The 19035-nt window shown below is 45.0% G+C and overlaps 1 protein-coding gene across 5 annotated transcripts in view; it reads right to left on the reverse strand.

Annotated features, from left to right (window-relative positions):
- Nfib (nuclear factor I B) overlaps nt 1-8132 on the reverse strand; it is a 215732-nt gene extending 207600 nt beyond the window's left edge. For 4 of the 5 annotated variants that reach the window (XM_029476293.1, XM_021160527.2, XM_029476292.1 and 1 more), the window contains exons 1-2: nt 6999-8132; nt 543-1074 (exon numbers count right to left, since the gene is read on the reverse strand). In XM_029476293.1, coding sequence (XP_029332153.1) covers nt 543-1074; nt 6999-7028 — 562 coding nt within the window. In that variant the 5' untranslated portion in view covers nt 7029-8132. The remainder of the gene's footprint in view (nt 1-542; nt 1075-6998) is intronic. The other variant, XM_021160528.2, reaches the window with a different exon arrangement.
- Between the last annotated feature and the right edge of the window lie 10903 nt (nt 8133-19035).

The raw sequence follows: 19035 nt of genomic DNA on the forward strand, positions 1-19035 counted from the left end.
TAGACCTCTGTCAGATATGTATTTTGATAATGGCCAGCTTAGATATTTTTGTAATAGTAAATGTTAATTTGATTTTTTGGTGCACCCACCCCTAGACTACTGAACAAGGTTCATCCACCTTGTTAGGTAAGAGACTGGTACAAAGATTATTAAACAGCACTTTGGCTGCTATCAGTCATGTTGCATTTTCAGATGGCCGTGGGAAGCAGCCTACCACAGAATGTGGAGTTCAATCAGCTGCATTTCTTAGACTACTCTGCATCTGTCTGTCTGTCTGTCTGTCTGTCTGTCTGTCTGTCTGTCCTTCTGTCCTTCCTTCAAATGTGGACGCCTATCCAGCTATGGAAGCTCCATGCCCATCTCCATGGCTCCCACATGACCATGGACCTGGAGCACTACTGGGAGCACCACGGTTCCCGGGAATGGGGGAGGGCAGAGGCCATCTGGAGGCCTCCAGGACACTGGTCCAAGCCAGAGATCCCGTATCTGGAGGTGTATGCTCAGTGTTTACCGTGCTAGAAGAAAGAACAATCTGCTCCTACCTTGCTCCTGCACGTAGTATGCCAAAAACAAGTCAAGCTCCTTAACTGATACTGTGATGTGGTGTGGCTGAACACAAAGTGCTGGGTTTGTGCAGTGCGGGGACTTCATGAGTCGCTCTCCATCCGTACTCTCCAAAGGGATGCCTTTGAACAGGATCACCATGACTAGATCCAGACGCCAGACTTTGTCTGCCTGTCGCAGGCAGTCGATCCTCCTAATCTTACCCTTCTGGTCTGGATTGGATAAGACACAGCACGGGTGCTTCTTGCCAGTCACCGTAAGCACAAAGTCCTCCCGGTACTCCTGGCGGATATCTTTGCGCAGTTTGGCCAGGAGCCTGGATGCCCACTTCTGCTTGATTTCGGGCTTCTCACTGAGCAGCTCGTCTTTGACTGCCCTTTCTTCATCCTTCGACATTCGTTTCTCATGCTTTTTAAAGTACTTGCGTTTTCGAGCCTGCAGGTTGAACCAAGTATAGGCGATTGCACGGACGTGTGGAAGAAGTGCCTCAATAAATGGGTGGAATTCATCCTGCAGAAGATGGGGAAGAAGAATTGGACAGTCAGTTTAATTTCCAATGCTAAAAAAGAAAAAAAAACAAAAACAAAAAAGAAATAAAAGAAAAAAAGAAAGACACAATCTCCCAACTCAGCAAAACTTACTTAAAAAATAATAACATTATTTTCTAATTTAAAACAAACAGAAGAGCAGATCAAGAAGAAAATAAAGTATACCCCCTCCCCACCAAAATTCACAAACTGGCTCTCTCTCCTACAGAGAAAATAAGGTTTTATTTTGTGTTTCCGCTCTGGTTCTATTCCCCCTTGTTCTCATCTCATTGCCACACATCTACAGCCTTTAAAACAAGGCACATGGCACCAAATTTAATAGTTAAATTTTTGATTGACCAAGTAGCACTATGCAGTACCATTTTACAAGGAACAGGGTAGTCTGGTTTTTTGTTTGTTTGTTTGTTTGTTTTTGTTTGTTTGTTTTAAATCGGGGCAGAGCTTCTCAGAAGGCAGGAGCGATGGCACAGTTCATTTCTCTTCTCGGTGGCACAGAAACACAAAGCATGTAGATGCTCACTGTAATGCCACACAGTTCCCGCTTTGGAGCATGCTCTCAGCAAGAGGCTGCTGGGGGCACAAAGAGCATGCGCCATTAAACTTGATCCATTTTCTTATCAAACGTCCAACATTCCAACACTGAAACAGCACCATTCCAAGAGTGGTAACTAGAGAAACCAGTATACAGTGAGGGAAAGTGGGCAAAGGACACAGCTTGTCTATCAGTGTTCTGAACACAAGGTTTCCATACTTGAACAGTGCATTCTCTCCCTGTTCCACCAACATTAGCTTCCAGCATGCACTCCTCCTCTCCTCCTCCTCCTCTCTCTCTCTCTCTCTCTCTCTCACACACACACACACACACACATTTTTAAATAGTTTTGGAAGTTGAAAACAAAAGACTGTGAGTGTCCTTGTGGTGGCTTCTTCTACAGACGAGGAAGCCCCACAGAGTCAGTTAATTTGTTAACCGATCACAGGAGTATGGCAATTATTCAAACCCCTTAAAAATCAATCTGAGGTGAACAATGAAAAATGGCAACTTGGCACCAACTTTCCACTCTTTGTTTCTCTGCATGCTCTGGCACAGTGGCACCGGGAGTGTACCCTAGTCGGTTACTGCTTTTGTAGAATTCCTACAATTCATGAGCTGCACAGATGGAACATGGGACAGGACTATGGGTTCACACATACATGTGCTTGGGAGACGGCAAGTGCTTCAGACATACAGTTCCCAACTATATGACTGTGAATGAACTGGTTTACCTTGAGGCCCAGCATTTTTTTTCCTGCCTGTTTTATCTGAGCCTTTGAAAGGCATGGGGCTGTCAGGCATTGCATGCAGATCATCTCTACCTACAAATATTTCAGGTGACTTCCAAATGCAGTCAGTGTTTCACTAGTTCCTGACTTAGGGAAAGCTGGCCACACAAGCTTAGGCCTATTGCTGTTTAGAGAACAGCATCGCACACATGCACACGATGTGATTGCAATAAGCCAAGCACTGAAGCAAAGGAGAACTCCACCACAACCATTTTTTCTGGTCATGTTGACTGTTCTGTCATCCTAACCACAAAATAAGTTTCTCTAATAGGTTATATCCCAAGCCAGAATTTACTTGCTAGGGTTAGTTACTCTGAAGCACTTGGAGGGAAGAGTCTAGCAGAGTGACTAATTTCCTAAGATAAAGGTATTCAAAGTAAACTAATGGCATTCCAACAAAGAAGCTGCCTCAGAGTTCAGATCTCCATGAAAGCCTCTGTAGGAGAAAATTCAAGGTTTGAGTGCAGGAGACTGCAACATAGTAGCAGTTTTCCGTTCAGATCCAGAACAGGTGTATCTCTCCCTTAATCAATAGCAGGGTTATCAAGTATTCTGACATATTGCCGACTAAGAGTGATTCAAAATTTTATAATACAGAATGTAGCTGATTACATCGCAGCATGAGGCATAGCCAAATGCCATGGAGGAAATTAAACCGATCAGTACTTTCCAGCGGAGATCTGAACAATTCAGTTACTATGTGGGCACATTAAAGGAGACCACGGAAAGAGTTAAACCACAATCTGTTCTTTGTGTGGGAAGGCAGCCCTGCTCACAGCAACCACAGCCCATGAGAAGACATCCCATCCCCATACACTTTCTGATGCCATGCTTTCAGCTCCCACTGTAACTGTAAAAACTTTGTTCATCCCCTCCCCTCAAAATATCTGCAAAAGGGGAAGGTGGCCTGCACAGGGAAATGTGGACTGAAATTACTTTATGAACTTACTTCCTATGCTCTGACTTCTACTGTGATCTACTGATACGATTTAAAAACAAGCATCTACACTTCTGTAAATGAGCAGTGGGTGAGAGTACTTTGTCCTGCTCCTTTTACTCTTACCATGCTTCGTAGTAGGCACCATTATTTAACGGCTATTAAGCAACCCAGGAACACTGACGAGCTTAGATACCTAAATACTATGTTCAGTGACATTTCATTTTCTTACAGGCACATCAAACATAGCTTCTGATTAGACAGTTTTGAGATTTGATACTGGACAAAACACATCATCTATCCTATAAAAGTTTTAAATTTTAAACAATTGCATCACACCACGAGGATGCTAATTTGTAAGTTGAATTTGGAAACTCGAACCCAGCTTGGGGAAAAAAAAAGGAAAAAAAAAATAACTGTTTAACTGTTGTCCTGGGTTTGCTATTACTGATGGCAAATATTGTTTTACAATATTAACTTTTTTATTGATAAACAGTGTGGCAAACTTTCTCATCTCACCAATTCGCCTTAATATCTTTTGGAGCCTCCTCATCATGCAGATTCGACTCTAAGTTGAACACTTACTTGAGAAGAAGACATACTGTCCCAAAATGATAATAAGTGCAGACAAGCAATATGTCCTGTATACTTTTGCATTCCATGTCTAAATGTCATTGCCTATGTGTAACTGCTTTCTAAAGCTGCATCATAATGTATTCTTAATAATTTTAAGTGGCATGTATCTGGAAAGTGGCTGTCCTCTCATGGAAAAAACAAACAGGATTAAGGCATTCAAATATACTAACTAATGGACAATCACAATCACACTAAGAAATTATCAAAATTGTTTTTAAAATCCAAGCTTGGAGGTGATTTAACATTTAAAGTCTCTACACTGAGATACATGGACAAGTTGACTTAGAATCTTCCTTAAAACACATGGATATCCAGTGAGAGCCTTTTTCTTATAAAACTTTCCTGTGTTGAAGTAAATTGATAAAATAAATGGGCAAGTTAAAGTTCCAGATATAAACATAAAAATATCTTGCTTAACTAGACTTATTTATTCTGCTTCGAGGAAACAATAGTTTCCATGAAGGGGTTGGAAAACCGGCCCACTGTAGCAACGGAAGGGTAAATACTGTGTACTCCTGCAGCCTCATCGCTACGTAACAATTAACCCCGAAAAAATGCTGAAAGAAGTTGAATGGCAATGAAAGAAAAGCATCATCATGCAAACTGAGGGTTGCACCAAAAGCTTATGTGCAGAGAAAATGAAATATTAAAACAGAGAGATATTCCTTAATTTTCTTTTTGCTCATAATAACCTACCAATGCTGATTTATGATGATACTACACCAAACCACCTTGCTAAATATCATGGTTAATAGTAGCATCATTTAAATGAGGATTTTACAAAGCCTAAATGCACTCATGTAAGAGCTGAGGTACTTCTTAAAGTTTCTAACAAATTAACAATGTAGTTTACTTTGTATCTGTATGCCTCAAAACAGGTTGTGAGGCAGCTATCGTGCTCCTGTAACACAAAACTAAAGTACTCATCTGATACAAAAGTAACTCGTTAGTATATTCTCACTTTTGCAGTACCTTAAGTTACCTACATAGTTAATTGAGAATTCTAAAGCTGCAACTCCTTCTCTGGTAGGCCTTAAGTTCCAAAACAGTGCTAATACACAGATTTATACTGCTAAAATAACAAAGAATGCGTAGTCATCACCCTGAATTACTGTTGGTAAGTATGTGTCCTTGAATACAAATGTGATCATTGGGTGATTGTGCAGTCTAGGCCCCTACCACCCCATGTGTCAGGATTCTGCAATAGTAGTTCTAACATACACAAATTAAGATGGGGCTAGTGACTTTTTAATGCTTATTTAGGAGAGACTAAAAAATGCAATGCAATTGCTAGCAGTTCCCCAAAAACAAGTGTTGGAAACACAAATATGAACTCACACGCGATTATCCAGCCCTTCCCAGGTAAGAATAAACTAGGCCATACTTTGTGAAGGAAAAGCTTACTTCTGTTTCCTTTGATCATAATGTAGAAAGAATAGAAATGTTCATGGTTTACCAGAGAGAGATGGAAAAAAAAGAAAAGCCCGAGGATGGATAAATAAAAGAAACTTTTAATATTACAGGCGATGTGCTTACCTGAGCTAGTCCTTTCCTATTCGTGGGTTACTATCATTCATAGCTTTTAAAATACAAATAACTCAAACAACCCATTTTTCCAGTTTTGTTAAATTTAAAGTGCACGTTTACTTGCTTAAAATAGCCATATCTAAGTTAATCATACTCAGATGCCAAACAAAATATAAACAATAAAAAATGTGTCAGCCAAAAAGCTACAGGGCTGTGTCCAATCACTGAATGCCCCTTATCGTTGTTCTCATCTTCATTCACAATTTATGAATGCCGCAGTCCTTTTTGAATCACAATGGTTTCTAATTGTCATACAATTGAAATCTTAATTATTTGTTCATTATAAAAATGCATCCTCATAATCTTAGATTTTTAAAACTTTAAGACAATCAAAACTAGACAATTCTGTTTCACTTTTATGACAATGTCAATGAAAAATTTCAATGACCCAATCTAGACTCATACTCTTAAAAGTTGGAAGTAAACTGTCCCATAACTTTCAAGGTTGAATTAACTGCTGTAAATTAACAGTCCTGGACTAGGCTGTTTAAGCTATCATCAGTTGGTGAGTTCGTCGGGCATCCATGAAAGGATGAAAGCGCGCCCAGGTAAGTCGCTAGATCTGACCACTTCTTCATTTTACCATCTGACCGAAGGGATAGAAACTGGTTTGGGCTTTTAGGTATAAAGACAGTGCTTTACCTCCTAACGTTGTTCCTTAGGGCAAATTTCCAAGTTAAAAAAAAAAATTACCTCACTTTTCTGATACTACTTTATGCCTTGCGAGCAATGTTCAAACATCATCAAATGAACAAGTCTCACTTTTAAAACAAACGTGTCCTAAAAGTCCTAAAAATTCACCACAAACACCTCAACTTCTTGTCAGCTTAAGAGATCGCCTCTGAAAACCCGAAATATGGGTCACTGTAGAACAGGACTTTAGGCACCCCAAAACGCAAAGTAATAGGTCCTCTGGACCACCACCTAGACTGGCGGCGTCACCCGCCCACTGTGGGCAGCAGAGTCCAAAGGCGCTCAAGCCTAGTTCTCAGCCCCCTGCCCAAGAGTCCATCTACAGACGCTCCCAAGCCGGAGTCCGCCCCACGCGCACCGGTCAGGGAGTGAGAGTGCCGCCGCGGCCACCACAGCCGCCGCTGCCTTCGCCGCAATCTCCTGAGGGGCGGACAGGGGCTCACGGCCGCAGGTCTCGGCCCGGCCCACCCCCAGCAGCCTCGCCCGCCCGGTGCCGGCTCTCCCCGCTCGGGCGCTGGGATGGGCGCACACAGCAGCCGTGGTCCCACGCCGCCCGCACAGCCCACCGCAACTCCGCACTACTTCTCGGGGAAGACCAGGGTGTGCCAAGGTTAGGCAAAGCCTTTGAGGGTCTGCAGCACAAGAGCAAGAAGAAACAACAAAGGCGTCTGGGGCCAGAGAAAGCTCGAGAAAGCGACCAAGATAAGTACCTGAGTGAGACAGATGGGAGAATACATCATGACTTCGCCTTAAAACGCACTTTCCCGGAGATGCCCAAGAAAATCTTCCAGAAGCAAGGATTTCATCTATTCATTTTACAGTCATCTGAGCCCAGCGATGCGATCAATCAGGACGGGGCTCTGCGCCGGATCACCGCAACTTCGCAACAAACCCAGTCCTCCTTAAATAGCCAAAGATTCAAGTTCACTCGGCGAGCTAGATTTCCCGGGGTGAAATCCAATCTACACTTTTAACCCTCTTGCGGTTCGCGCGCGCCGGCCGAGCTCTCCGAGGCTGCCGCCGCCGGTGCAGGCTGCTGGTCGCCTGGTTTAGGGGATTTGTTTTCTGTTTTGCAGTTGTTGTTGTTGTTGTTGTTGTTGGGGGCTTGGGGTGCGCGAGGGTTCGGTGTGGGTTGGATTGGGGTGGTGGTGGGTGGTGAAATGCTTTTTTTAAAAAAAGGCGGGGAGGGGGGCGCAGGAGGCCAGGCGGTGGGGAAAGCGAGGAGAATGTGTCACCGCGCTGGGAAAGTTCAAGGTTACCGCCGCCAACACTGCAGCAGGATCCGGGAGTGGCGATCGCAGGCGAAACTTTGCTGCGAGCCGACCATGTGTGTGCGCGAGGGGGAGCGCAAGCGAGTGCGCGCGGGTGGCGGGGCGCGCGCCGGAGAGGGCCGGGTGGGGTTGGGGGGGGGCAGGGAGAGGCCGGGGTGAGGGAGGGGGCGCAGGCGCGGAGCTCCCAGGCGGAAAAGCCTTTGCTGCGCTCCTGCCCTGCCGCACCGCCGCCCGCCCGCTTCGCCCCGCGTCTGACCCGCCGCGCGTGGACTCCGCTGCCGGTGCCGCTGGCCACAGCCCACGGAAGGGATCGGAAGGACCTCCTGAAAAAAATCCCAAACGATCGATCCCGCTTGGCTGCAAACTCCTCTTTTCTGTCCTGGGCCCTATTCCCCCTCCCTCTCTCGCTTTCTTTCCTTGAAAAACTTGCAAGTTGAAAGATTCACCGGTTCCACCCTCTGGACCCCGCTCGAGCTCTCTCCAAATCAGACTTAAGGATTGTTTTATTATTTAATTACACAATCACCGCTTTACTCCTCCTCCTCCTGCAAACGCGCGTTCCTTTTGCACCAGCCTCTCCACACCCCCCGCCCCCCCACCTTCCTCCTCCTCCCGCGCGCCTCCCCCAGCCCTCGCGTCTCTCCCCCTCATTTGTTAAAGGTATCAGACCGGTGTCACAGTACAGGGACCTTTTTTTTTTTTTTTTTTTTTTTTTCAAAAATAGCTCTTCTCTCTGTCACTTTTAGTGCACCCCCGAAAACCCGCCCAGGGAGAGGTTATTTCACTGCTCGCTGCAGACGCTCAAGCCGCGAGAACATCCTAAGGGGAGAAGCCCTGAACCGGCCTGGGCCCAAGAAAGAAACGAATGGAAAATTCCCTCACACCCAGGCCGCCCGGAGCCGGGGCTAGGGCGCCGACTCTAGCACCCCAGGCGGCTGGAGGGAGAGGGAGGGCGGAGGCGGGGGCCAGAGTGAACTTGGCCTCCTGGAGTTGCAGCAGACGGGCGCGGAGCCCGAGGCGCGGCGGGCAGCCCAGCCCGGAGCTCGCACTGGCGATCGGAGAGGGGCGCCGGGGTCCCTAGGGTCCCCCGAGCCTCGCCGCAGCGGCCCGCCCTCCCCCGGCGCCCGGTGCACGTGGCCGCGCTCGGAGCGGGAAGGCCGCGCCACCGCCACCGCTCGCCCCTCCTCTCCCCCTCCTCCTCCTCCTCCTGCCGCGCTGGCCGCGTCCCAATCCCCACCCCCAGAGCCCGGGGCGCCGGCGGAAAGCGGCTCCCTTCCCGCGGGGGTGCGGGCAGGGCGGGGCCGCGGCGCGCCCGAGGCTGCGGGGCGGGAGCGCGCGGGGTGCGTGTGCGGCTGCGGGTCTCCCCGGCGGCTCCCGCCGGCTCCCCGCCCCGCCCCCCGCCGAGTGAATGAACTTGATTCCCGGGACCCTGGAGGCGACCGGCCGGCACCCCCTTTCGCGCGGGCACTCTCTCCCACACACACCGCCCCCCAAATTCCGGGTTTCCGCTAGGGGTGGGTGGGGAAATGGAGGAATCAAAGGCTGCCCCAGACAATGGAGAAAGAAAAGTGAGCGCCCGGGGCTCCATGTCGCCCTAGCTTGGGGCCGCCGAGCGTTTCCAGGCCCCCCGCGGCCTCCAGCTCCCACCCCGCGTCCTGGACTTTCCCCCCTCAACTTTCTCCAGTCCTCGCACTCCTGACCACCGTGCCCTCCCCCAGCGGACCTGAAAGAACCAGTGACTTTTTCCTTCCCCAAGTGGAAGTTACCCACATCAAGCATTTCACAACGACACATCAAGAAAAGTAGGCAGGTTCAAGTCAACCATGAAATGGTCACTTTTTAACCCCGTCCTGTCCTCATTAGGGAAATGCTCAAACACAGTCCGTTTTCAAAAAGCGCTCTTAATGAGGCGAGCTTGCCAAGTCTACCAGCTGCAGCCCCTGTAAACCAAGAGCCCGGTGAAGAAAGGCGCAGGGGGTGGGGAGGCGGGGAGGGCGGCGGGTCTAGGAGGACAGGTAAAGTCGGGGGAAACTGTGAGAACCAGGGCGAGTTAACCCTTTAGGGCACGCGCCACGGGGAGCGGCCTCCGTGCCCCCGCTAGGCAAATCCTCTAGTTAGCGTTCTGACAACGTTAATTTCCTTTGTACTGGTCATTTCTTCTTCTTGAAAAGCTGGGATAAAGTTGACAGTCTTTATAGATGAAAGGAGGTGACAGTCGGGGTTAATCCAAATAAATACTCACTTCTCTCATAAATTTTAGGCAACCTCATCTTAACTTTTAAAAGAAAGACGGGACGGGAAGGGGTGAGGGGGATAAAAACGAACAATCCCAAAGCATCACTTTGTAGTAAGCTGCATCCCTTTTCTCACCCTCCCCAGAATCTGCGGGAGGGGGCGGGGACGCTCCACTGATAATACCAGCTTTAACTACTGGAGTTTCCCTTTGAACAAATATTCAATTTAACTGGAGTTAATTTACCATAAAAGACATTCCCCTTGGCGCGAATGCACTCATGTCCTTGAACACACCTCTTTGAATGCCTGGACTCTTACAGAAGCCATTATTTCGGGGTCTCTTTAAAAATCCAGCGCCCATCTCTCTGCTTCCCTCCCTTCCTCCCTCCCTCCCTCCTCACTACACCACCCCCAGCGAAATCCTGGCACCCAGAGAGCACTCTTTTTCAGCCAGAGCCCAGAAACAGCCGTTGTCCCCTGGCAAAAGAGGCCCAGTGCTGAGCCCTGGGCAAGTGTCTCCAGACATCCCTACCTTTTCTCCCTTTTATTAGTCTTCTTTCCCAACAGAACCCATTTCCTTTGCCACTAAAACTAGGTTGCATCCAAAAGTTTCTAAACAAGCTTTAAAAAGAAAAAAATGACACCATTATACAGAAGAATTCACAAAAGCTGCAGAGCACCAGGGCAGAGAAGCAGCGACAGACACAGGTAAGAACCCAGAGAGCCCAAGATTCCAGGCCCCCCAGGCCCATCCCGGAGAGGCCCGGCTCGCTCTCAGGTGTCCCATGTCTGTGTTTGTACAGTGCTGATGGTGGCTATGGTACACGCTGATGACCATAGGGGATGTTTTGTAGTTTGGGGTTTTGATTTGTTTCCAAGGAAAAAAAGCAACCGAAGAAGCAATAACAGTGTGGTGAGGAAAACCAAAAAGGAGCAAAGACTGAACAATAGATATCCGGGAGAGAAGGTCTTGGGGGGAGGGGGGCGTGCTGGGTGTGGAAGGCTTTGACTTTCAGACCTTGGAGTCAGAGTCAGGAAGGCTGACACTCCATGGGCCTTAAGCTCTGCTGCCTGCCCAAAGTTCAGGTCACTGTAGGCCTTCCCAGGAAGAACCCTAAGAGAATGCCCCCTGGGAAATCTGACCTTCTGAGACCTCTGCTTTCTCTGGCTTCCCTCCTCACTTGTCAGCCACCTTCTCTTTGAGAAACACCAAGTAGACAGATAGAAAGGATAACTTACAAAGTATCTATGTTTTATAAAAGTAGGCTTCAAGTTGCTCTGCAGAAGTTTCTGATGCTGTCAAAATGGGGGAAAAAAAAAAAAAGACTTTGGTCCTTGCCTCTTCTAAACCCTCTGTTCTCCCTTTCTTGCATTGGGAGCCATGAAAGGCCACCTACATTAATCTCAAAATTTGCCTGTGAAGTGCTCTCTCAACAACAGGGAGATCTGTTGCCATATTCATAATCATCTCCTTGGACTATTCTCTGCTGCCACATTAGGGGAAATTGTCTTTTCTGACAGAAAGTTTGTTGAATTCTAAAAGAAAAGTCAGGGCTTCTAATGGGTTTTCAAAACCTAACTGTATATTTAAAATTACACGTTGTCACCCAGACTAGGTCTTTCTCTGATCTCTAGAGAGGAGTTTGATATCTCCTGATACTGATTTGTTTTGTTTTGTTTCTTTAATCTTTCTTCTTTGTAAAGAAACTGCAGAGACAGATTGCAAAGCCCAGGCAAATTCAAGCAAGGCTTCTCCCAGCTTAACAACGCTGTCATTCCCAATGTACCCCACTACTTTTATTTTTTATCTCTTGCATGTGATTTGCAGGGAGGTTCAACAATCCCATAGCTGTATGGCCAGTATCAATGTTTAAAAGCTAAACACAAAAGAGACAGGCGACCTTCTGACCCCAGGAAGCTAGCTTGCAGAACTGCAGGTGTCCACTGTGTCATACCCAGGGACCTTTCTTTCCTCCAAGGATAGCCTGAAAAACATAGATTTATATCCACTAGTCACAACACCAAAACCCTCCCCCTTCCCCCCCCCAAAAAATGCATATATAAACAGCCAGCAAGTGCTAAGACTGCCTGTGCATGATAGGAACTGCAGACTCACGCCCAGCTCTCTGAGCCCTTAAACTACTACTGTCAAATTAGGGGAGCAATTTTTCCCCACTGGAGAGTTCACAAGTGGTTAGTTTCCCCACCTACTGCCAGTCCTTTGCTTTTCAACTGAATAAATAACCTTGGACTTTTCTTCCCTCCTCTGGGAGCTGTTTGGTCTCCCCCGAGGACAAAACTAAATGAGAAAAAATGACGCTGTTAATAATGCCGCTGCTGAAATGCCTGTACTTAAGTATTAAATAGAAATCCCACTAAGCAGGTCTGCATCCGGGACACAGTTGCATGCTACCACTGTGAATGGGAACAGGGACCAGTCCAAAGGCCTCCATGTAGGTTCACTGGTCACAATTTCTGCACAGAAATGAATCCAGCACTACCAGAGATTTTCCAAGTTTGAAATCATTTGGTCCCGGGCTACAGAGTCAGCAGCTGGCCTGAAACTTTTGTCTGACTTATTTTGGAGTTTCAAATTTTCTGTCACAGTTGCCTGGCTGTGTGCACAGCACAGAGGTTCCATACACAGTGGTATCTTCTCTGCTGATGCTGCAGTCTTGACCTTTTCTCAATAGATTCCCTTTAAAGTAAAACCCTACATCCTTTTATCTGGATGAGTAAACTTGCAGCTTGTCTGCATATATGCTGTGACCTATGAAGACACAGACATTCAGAAAGGTCTGTTGAAAACACCCAAGTAGTCTTAACACTGTAGCATTAGAGGTGGCTACAGGCCATCTTAAACCTCTGTATCCCTTTTTCTGGTTCTCCTTTGAAAAGCTGCTGTTCTATTTCAAATCAAAATAATGCACAATAAGGGGATTTCTACACCAACATTTCAAATGACAATGTAAGAAGTAAAAATAAAGAACATAAACAAGTGGGCCTAAACAAAGTATATATTCAGAAACAACAACAACAACAAATCTCTGAATGTATCCGAACACAGCAAGCTAGTAAATTTCAAAGCAATGAATACTGTCAGGCTCTGTGATGCCACACAAGTCAACAAAGTTACAGATGTGTGTGACATCACATCCACTCAAAATTATGTTGCTGCTCAGCCTGACCATGTTAAAACTAAGCGGATGCCTGTGCTGTCTAAAGAATAAAAGGAATTTATTCTGCACATCAAACAATGAATCTGTCACCATTTATTGTATGAAACACTCAGCTAATCAATTTCCTGTTAAAATAGCTTTCAACAATACTCGGCTTTAAAATTCATCAGGGCCAGTAAAAACCTTTGCCCAGTGCAGAAGAATGCAGCCCTGACCACGGACGATAATTACCATTCTAATACTTTTATTGCCCAAGCGTTTTTTTTTTCCCCTGTGCTCCCCATCACTAGACAGGAATCTCCAGTATATTGTATCAGTGAGTCGGAGTGTTTGACCTTTGACCACATATGATTTAATAGGGACTTTTCAGCGCCTGCACTCTCTCCATCCCTCATACCATTAAATAAAAACATTAAACCTCAGATGTAAAACTGGAAACCACAACGTTTTTGCGTTTCACAACCCTTTGCAGTTTTTACTTAAGCTGCTCAAAGGTCAGCCTCTTAGCTTCACAACAGGCTCCCCAGTACAGTGAACGCACCAGGAAGTCACTCATTCTGATTTTGATTAAATCTCCAGCCCCTCCTCACCTCCTCACGTGCACACATGCACCCTGCTTATTGACACGTGCATTCTTTCTAACCGCAGAAGCATGCGGGTATGACTTTCTGGACTTATTCCACTTTAGGGCTGATTTAAATGTCTGTTCGAATATGGGTTCAAAAGTTAACGCGCCCCCCCCACTCCCCTTGGAAGTTATAGTTACAAAAGGGTGCTATGAGACCCGTTCAAAGAAAGTCAGTTAATCTTGTGTATTTTGGCGCCTTTTCTCTGCCAGCTACTGTACTTGAGGGGGAAAGGAAAACCTGGAGATCTTGTCTGTTCTGTCTCAAGTTCAATGGCAGTTCTTCCAACCAGGAGGGGAAGATGGCCATGTTCACAGCCCTAATAATAATTCAGATCACGCCACCGCGGCATCTTGTGTCAAAGTCGAAACTGGCTTCCCCGCCCCCTTCAACCTGAAAGCTGCCAAGTCTTCACACACTCCGCATTCAACCACAACTTAATGGATGGGATATTGTGCATTAAAATGTGTCCCAGACTCCAGTCCAAGAGGACAAGGGAGAAGGCAGAGCCACAGACAAGCACACACAGATTTAGGCGAGGGGGATCTTAGGCTAGGGCAGAAACCAGTGGGGTGGGAAAGACGCATTAACAGAAGCAGGAAGAAATTCATCATAACCCCCCCCCCGTTTTTTTAAGAGTTGGGGGTGCTGAAGGGAGAAGGGCTAACAATTCCTTACTGAAACAGGGTGTGGACGGACAAGTGAGCAAAACTTTAGAGAGACACCAATTTTAAAAGCTCTTTACACACCAATGGGAGCTAAGTAGAACTTTTTGCATTTGAAACCGCATTTTAAATAAGAATATAGAACAAAGAGGTACCTAACGGTGAAGTAAGGTGCTTTCATTAAAGAATAAAAATAAAAAAGAAATGTACTATATGGGCAGCTAAGTATTATCTATAATTTTCCCCACAACAGTAAAGGGAGATGGGGAGAAAGGAGAGCCAGATCGGGATGGGATGGGGTGGGTGGTGGTTTGCCGGGTTCCACACTGTTTGGATTTAGTATAATTCGCTGATTCCCGCCATAAGTGTGCTAAAGTTGCCAACGCTTAGAAAAGACGCATTTAGGTTAGTTCTGAAAATTCAACACCATCGTTCAATCTTTAAAACAACAATACGGCCTTGAGGAAAGGAGTGAAAGAGTCGCTTTACACACAGGGACAGGAAATAAATTGTGTGCGTGGAGTTAGGCGGGAGCTTGCAAAGGACGAACACGAAATGCAAACAAGACCGATTCTTTGAAAGCCACATACCGTCGCACTGCACTAAATAAAACAGAGTCTGTACTGAACCCTGGGCCGCTGACTGAGTGTAGAAATTTGTTGTGTTTAGAGGTTTTTTTTTTTTTTTTTTTTTTTTTTTTTTTTTTTTTTTTTTTAAGCAATCCGACGTAGTCAGATACTATTTAAAAGTATTTTCTGCACCACCACACTTCCTGGCCCAAGAAGAAAAGCAGGTAGAGGTAAAGTCTGGAAGCAGGCGAAACACAGCTCCCGTTGCTCGCCGGGGCGGAAGACTCTCGGCCAATTCCCATGCAGTGTGTGTGTGAGTGTGTGTGTCGCCATGCAGTGTGTGTGTGTCTTGTGTATGTGTGTGTGTGTGTGTGCGCGCGTGCAGTGTGAGTGTATGACTGAGTGTGTGTGTGTGTGTGTGCGCGCGTGTAGATTTGTGTGTGTGTGTGTGCGCGTGTGTGTGTGCGTGTGTGTGTCTGTCTATGTGTGCGCGTACGTGCCTGCGTGCGTGCGTGCTCCAGGGCGCACGGTCTCGCGCGGGCCTCGCCGTGCTGGGATTGGCCTGGTCGCGCAGCCCGGGCCTCCCGCTCCGCAGCCCTGCCCCGCCCCGCCGGCCAGGGCGCGGGAAGCCGCTCTTCGCTTCCGCTCGGCGGCGGGAAGGCGCGAGGGGGGAGGAGCCACGAGAGGGCGGGACCTGTGTCGCGGTGGGCGTGGCGCCACTGGGCTGTGGAGCGGCAGGCAGTACCCGGCCCGGCGCCACTGGCTGTGGTTCCTTGCGGTTTCCCTCCACGTGGCCGGCCCTGCTGCTGCCCCGGCCTCGCTGGTTTCGGTGTAGACAGAGACCGAGAGCCTCTCGCTCCACGGCCTTTGCTTTCAAGTGCTCGGACTTGGGTGTGCTTAGAAGGTGTGAAACATTGGCAGAGATGGGCAGTAGTAGGTAGGAGAGAAAGCAGAGAACTCCAACCACACCCCCACTCTCTGTATCCAGAGGACATCGAATAGTGCATTAACGTTCACAAACAAACAAAAACCTGTTTTAATTCGTAGTTTTGAAAGTTTAATATATGGAGCAAGGAATGCCTAGATTTAAAGTAATCCAATTATTTTCATCCTAAGCATGTATTTGCATGGTCAACACTTAAGGATCAAGCAAAGTCTGTATAAAATTATGCTTGAAAATGTAAGGTTTAGAGGGTAAAAATATAACATTTGCCCTAAATTCACTTAGTTACTAACCCACATGTGTTTGGAGATTTTATTACAGGGATCATAATTATGTAATTGCTCAACTAGCAACAATAGCTTCAAATAGCCTCTAAAAACCCTGTTCAATTATATGATTACTAGTGAGACTAAAAACATTTCCGATGAATTGTTCTTTATCTCTAAACGTGAACCTGTTTGAATTTCGATCCCAATTATGTTTACTTCAAAGTTCTGATGAACTTAAACAGTTAAGGTTTGCAGTCCCTACAATATACAAGTATAAATTAAGAAGACATTCTGCCTCATTACAAAGAAAGTCCCCTTACACATATAAGAATATATAGATGGAATTTGTCTGTTGATGTATGATACACATACCAATTTTCAGTGCTAAGATTATTGATCCGAGAAAAAGAATGTTACTCAATTAAATTTTAGAAAATACACCATTAAAAATGGGCTGTTAGCTGTGAGCTTAGCAGTTCCCAATGTCCCCTCCTCAAACATCAATACAGTGATGTATATGTTTTTATAGCTACATAGTTTTTAGGAAGAGAGATGAACAGCTAGCAAAGAGGACAGGATGCATGTGTATCATCATCAACACACTCAGCTCAAACTTGGGAGGGAAATTTTTCCTTTCAAGGTCTTACTCCATGCTAAGTGATTGCAATCACCGAGCAGCCTGGTCGTAATTTACTGTACACAGGCAGTCAACTTAAGTGAGCTACAGACAAATTGCTGAGCATTCTAGGATTGACTGATGGTAGTTTTATGATCAGAGGGCTGGTCCGTGGAACACAAACTGATCCAGGAAGCATTGCAGACCAAATACACAATGTGAGAAATTCAGAGCTAAATGCAAAATTATAGACAGCAGAGGAGAGGGTGTTTTAGACAGGCTGTGTTACCACCACTCTTCCACTTGAGTCACAGGATGCATCTCAGCATCTATCTGTGGCAAAGAAGAAACATTGTGGCATCCAGTTTTGTTTAGGAAATATCTTAACAAACAAAAAAAAAAGAAAAGAAAAAGAAAAAGAAAAGAAACAAATAAAGGGGGAGAGATGCCCCATTCTCATTATGACACGGAAGGATCCAGAGCTGGTGTCACCTGTCAGTAGATTTCTTCCTAAGTGTATTCTTTAGTGATAAAGTGTACCCTTGCATGTCATGTTCAGACTTTTGTAGATTATCTTTTTCTGTCTGCATGTCATCCTTTCTTTCCACGTTTGACTGTTATAAGAATACTTGTTCCTGCGCCGATCACTCTTCTGCCTGTCAAATATGCACACAGCGTCATGAGATGATGCTCCAAGTTTGTAAAATAAGGAGATAAATTTTCAAGTGTGTCATACAGAAATCTGTCTTACGGATTTGTATTCACCTCGATATATTGTCGACCCTTCAAATGACAAGTGATCATCATCTTTTGATCTACATTGCCGATTTTCTGGGTTTTATATTTGGCAACATAAATATCAGAAGTGCAAATTAGGAATGTTTTAGTGTAGATGTTTCTTTTAATGATCTTTACTAAAAACCATCCCAAGAATATAATTAAGATTTAATATCTTCTTATATTCATTTTTTAGAAATTGTATCTATTAATTTTTTTTAAATCACTATCCAATAGCCAATGCTTCTTGATCATTTTGGACATAGGGACCATCTCACTAAAATTGCAGACATTTTATTCCATAGAACTTACTGGACTCTCTGGCAAGTTCTTACTCTAGATTTTTCTGGTTCTTCCTAAAGCCAAATAACTGGTAGTGCAGTTTCTGTATGTTTTTTTTTTCAAAATAAGAAGTTTTTAATGTGCTAGCAACATCTGTGTGTTTATCCCTGAAAATAATTGCTAATTATTTCCCAAAGCCATGCATTATTACAGAGCTTTATGTCATAATTGAAGTAATTCCTCTGCCCTATCTAAACCAGTAATTTTCAGTCATTGCTCCAAAGGTGTTTATCTTGTCTCCTCTATTTCCCCCTAAATATAGGAAGCATATTTTCATTACTTTATATTAGTGAAGGGAATATAGTAATATATTATTATATTTAGTCTTCTGTTTCACCAGAAATTATTGGATTTAATGCATGTAATAAAGTTAGTAGAATATTTAATACTTACATTGAACAACATAACCTTATAAATAAGTGGATAACTTTGGAATTTATGTAAAATCTTAAAATATACAATGTATTTGTTATTGCCTATAGAGAATAGTTTCAATTACTTCTTTGTTATTTAAAATTATTTAGAGTGACTTAAACCTGGTCATTTACAGAGTACCAGATTTGAGCATTTTGTTGGAGTTAGTAGGCAAGAGCTGTCTGTCTAGGTCTTATCAAGGAGAAGAAAATGCCTATGGCATGTACTGCCCTATGAAAAGAAAAAAAAACCAAACATTCCTAAATCGAAGTCTCTATTTACATTCCAAGAATATAATTAAGATTTAATATCTTCTTATATTCAATTTTTAGAAATTGTAACTATTGATTTTTTTTCATTGCTTATGGCAACCTTTAGCTATAACCCAGTATGCCTCTTCTAAAGACACTGGTTTTAAAACAGGAAGAAATAGTTACTCATCATTTAGAATTATATCTGCAAAGATCTTCAGGAGATTTTACCATAGAGGCTCTTGAAGTAAAGTTGAAACTCCACAATACCCAGGACACACAGATTCATTTTGTAGCCACAGAGAGTGTGGGTACAAAAATAAATATCTACATGCAATATTCTTTCTTCCACTGACTGCACGCTGCACCTGTGCACACATAGATCTGATGACATCTGCTTACACAATAAATCTCAAGTGGTTTGTGGTGTCATCAAAAGCCTGAGATGGTGGTATGGCTCACAGCCTTTCTTACCAACCCCAGGCTATGGCCTTGTTAAATTTCACAGGCTAAACAGAGACCAACGAGGACTCATTCCACACACTTCAAGAGCAGGTTAAGGTGGTTTAAGAAAAAAAAGGCCTATAAAT

This window comes from Mus caroli, chromosome 4 (genome assembly GCF_900094665.2).
Source record: "Mus caroli chromosome 4, CAROLI_EIJ_v1.1, whole genome shotgun sequence".
NCBI lineage: Eukaryota > Metazoa > Chordata > Mammalia > Rodentia > Muridae > Mus > Mus caroli.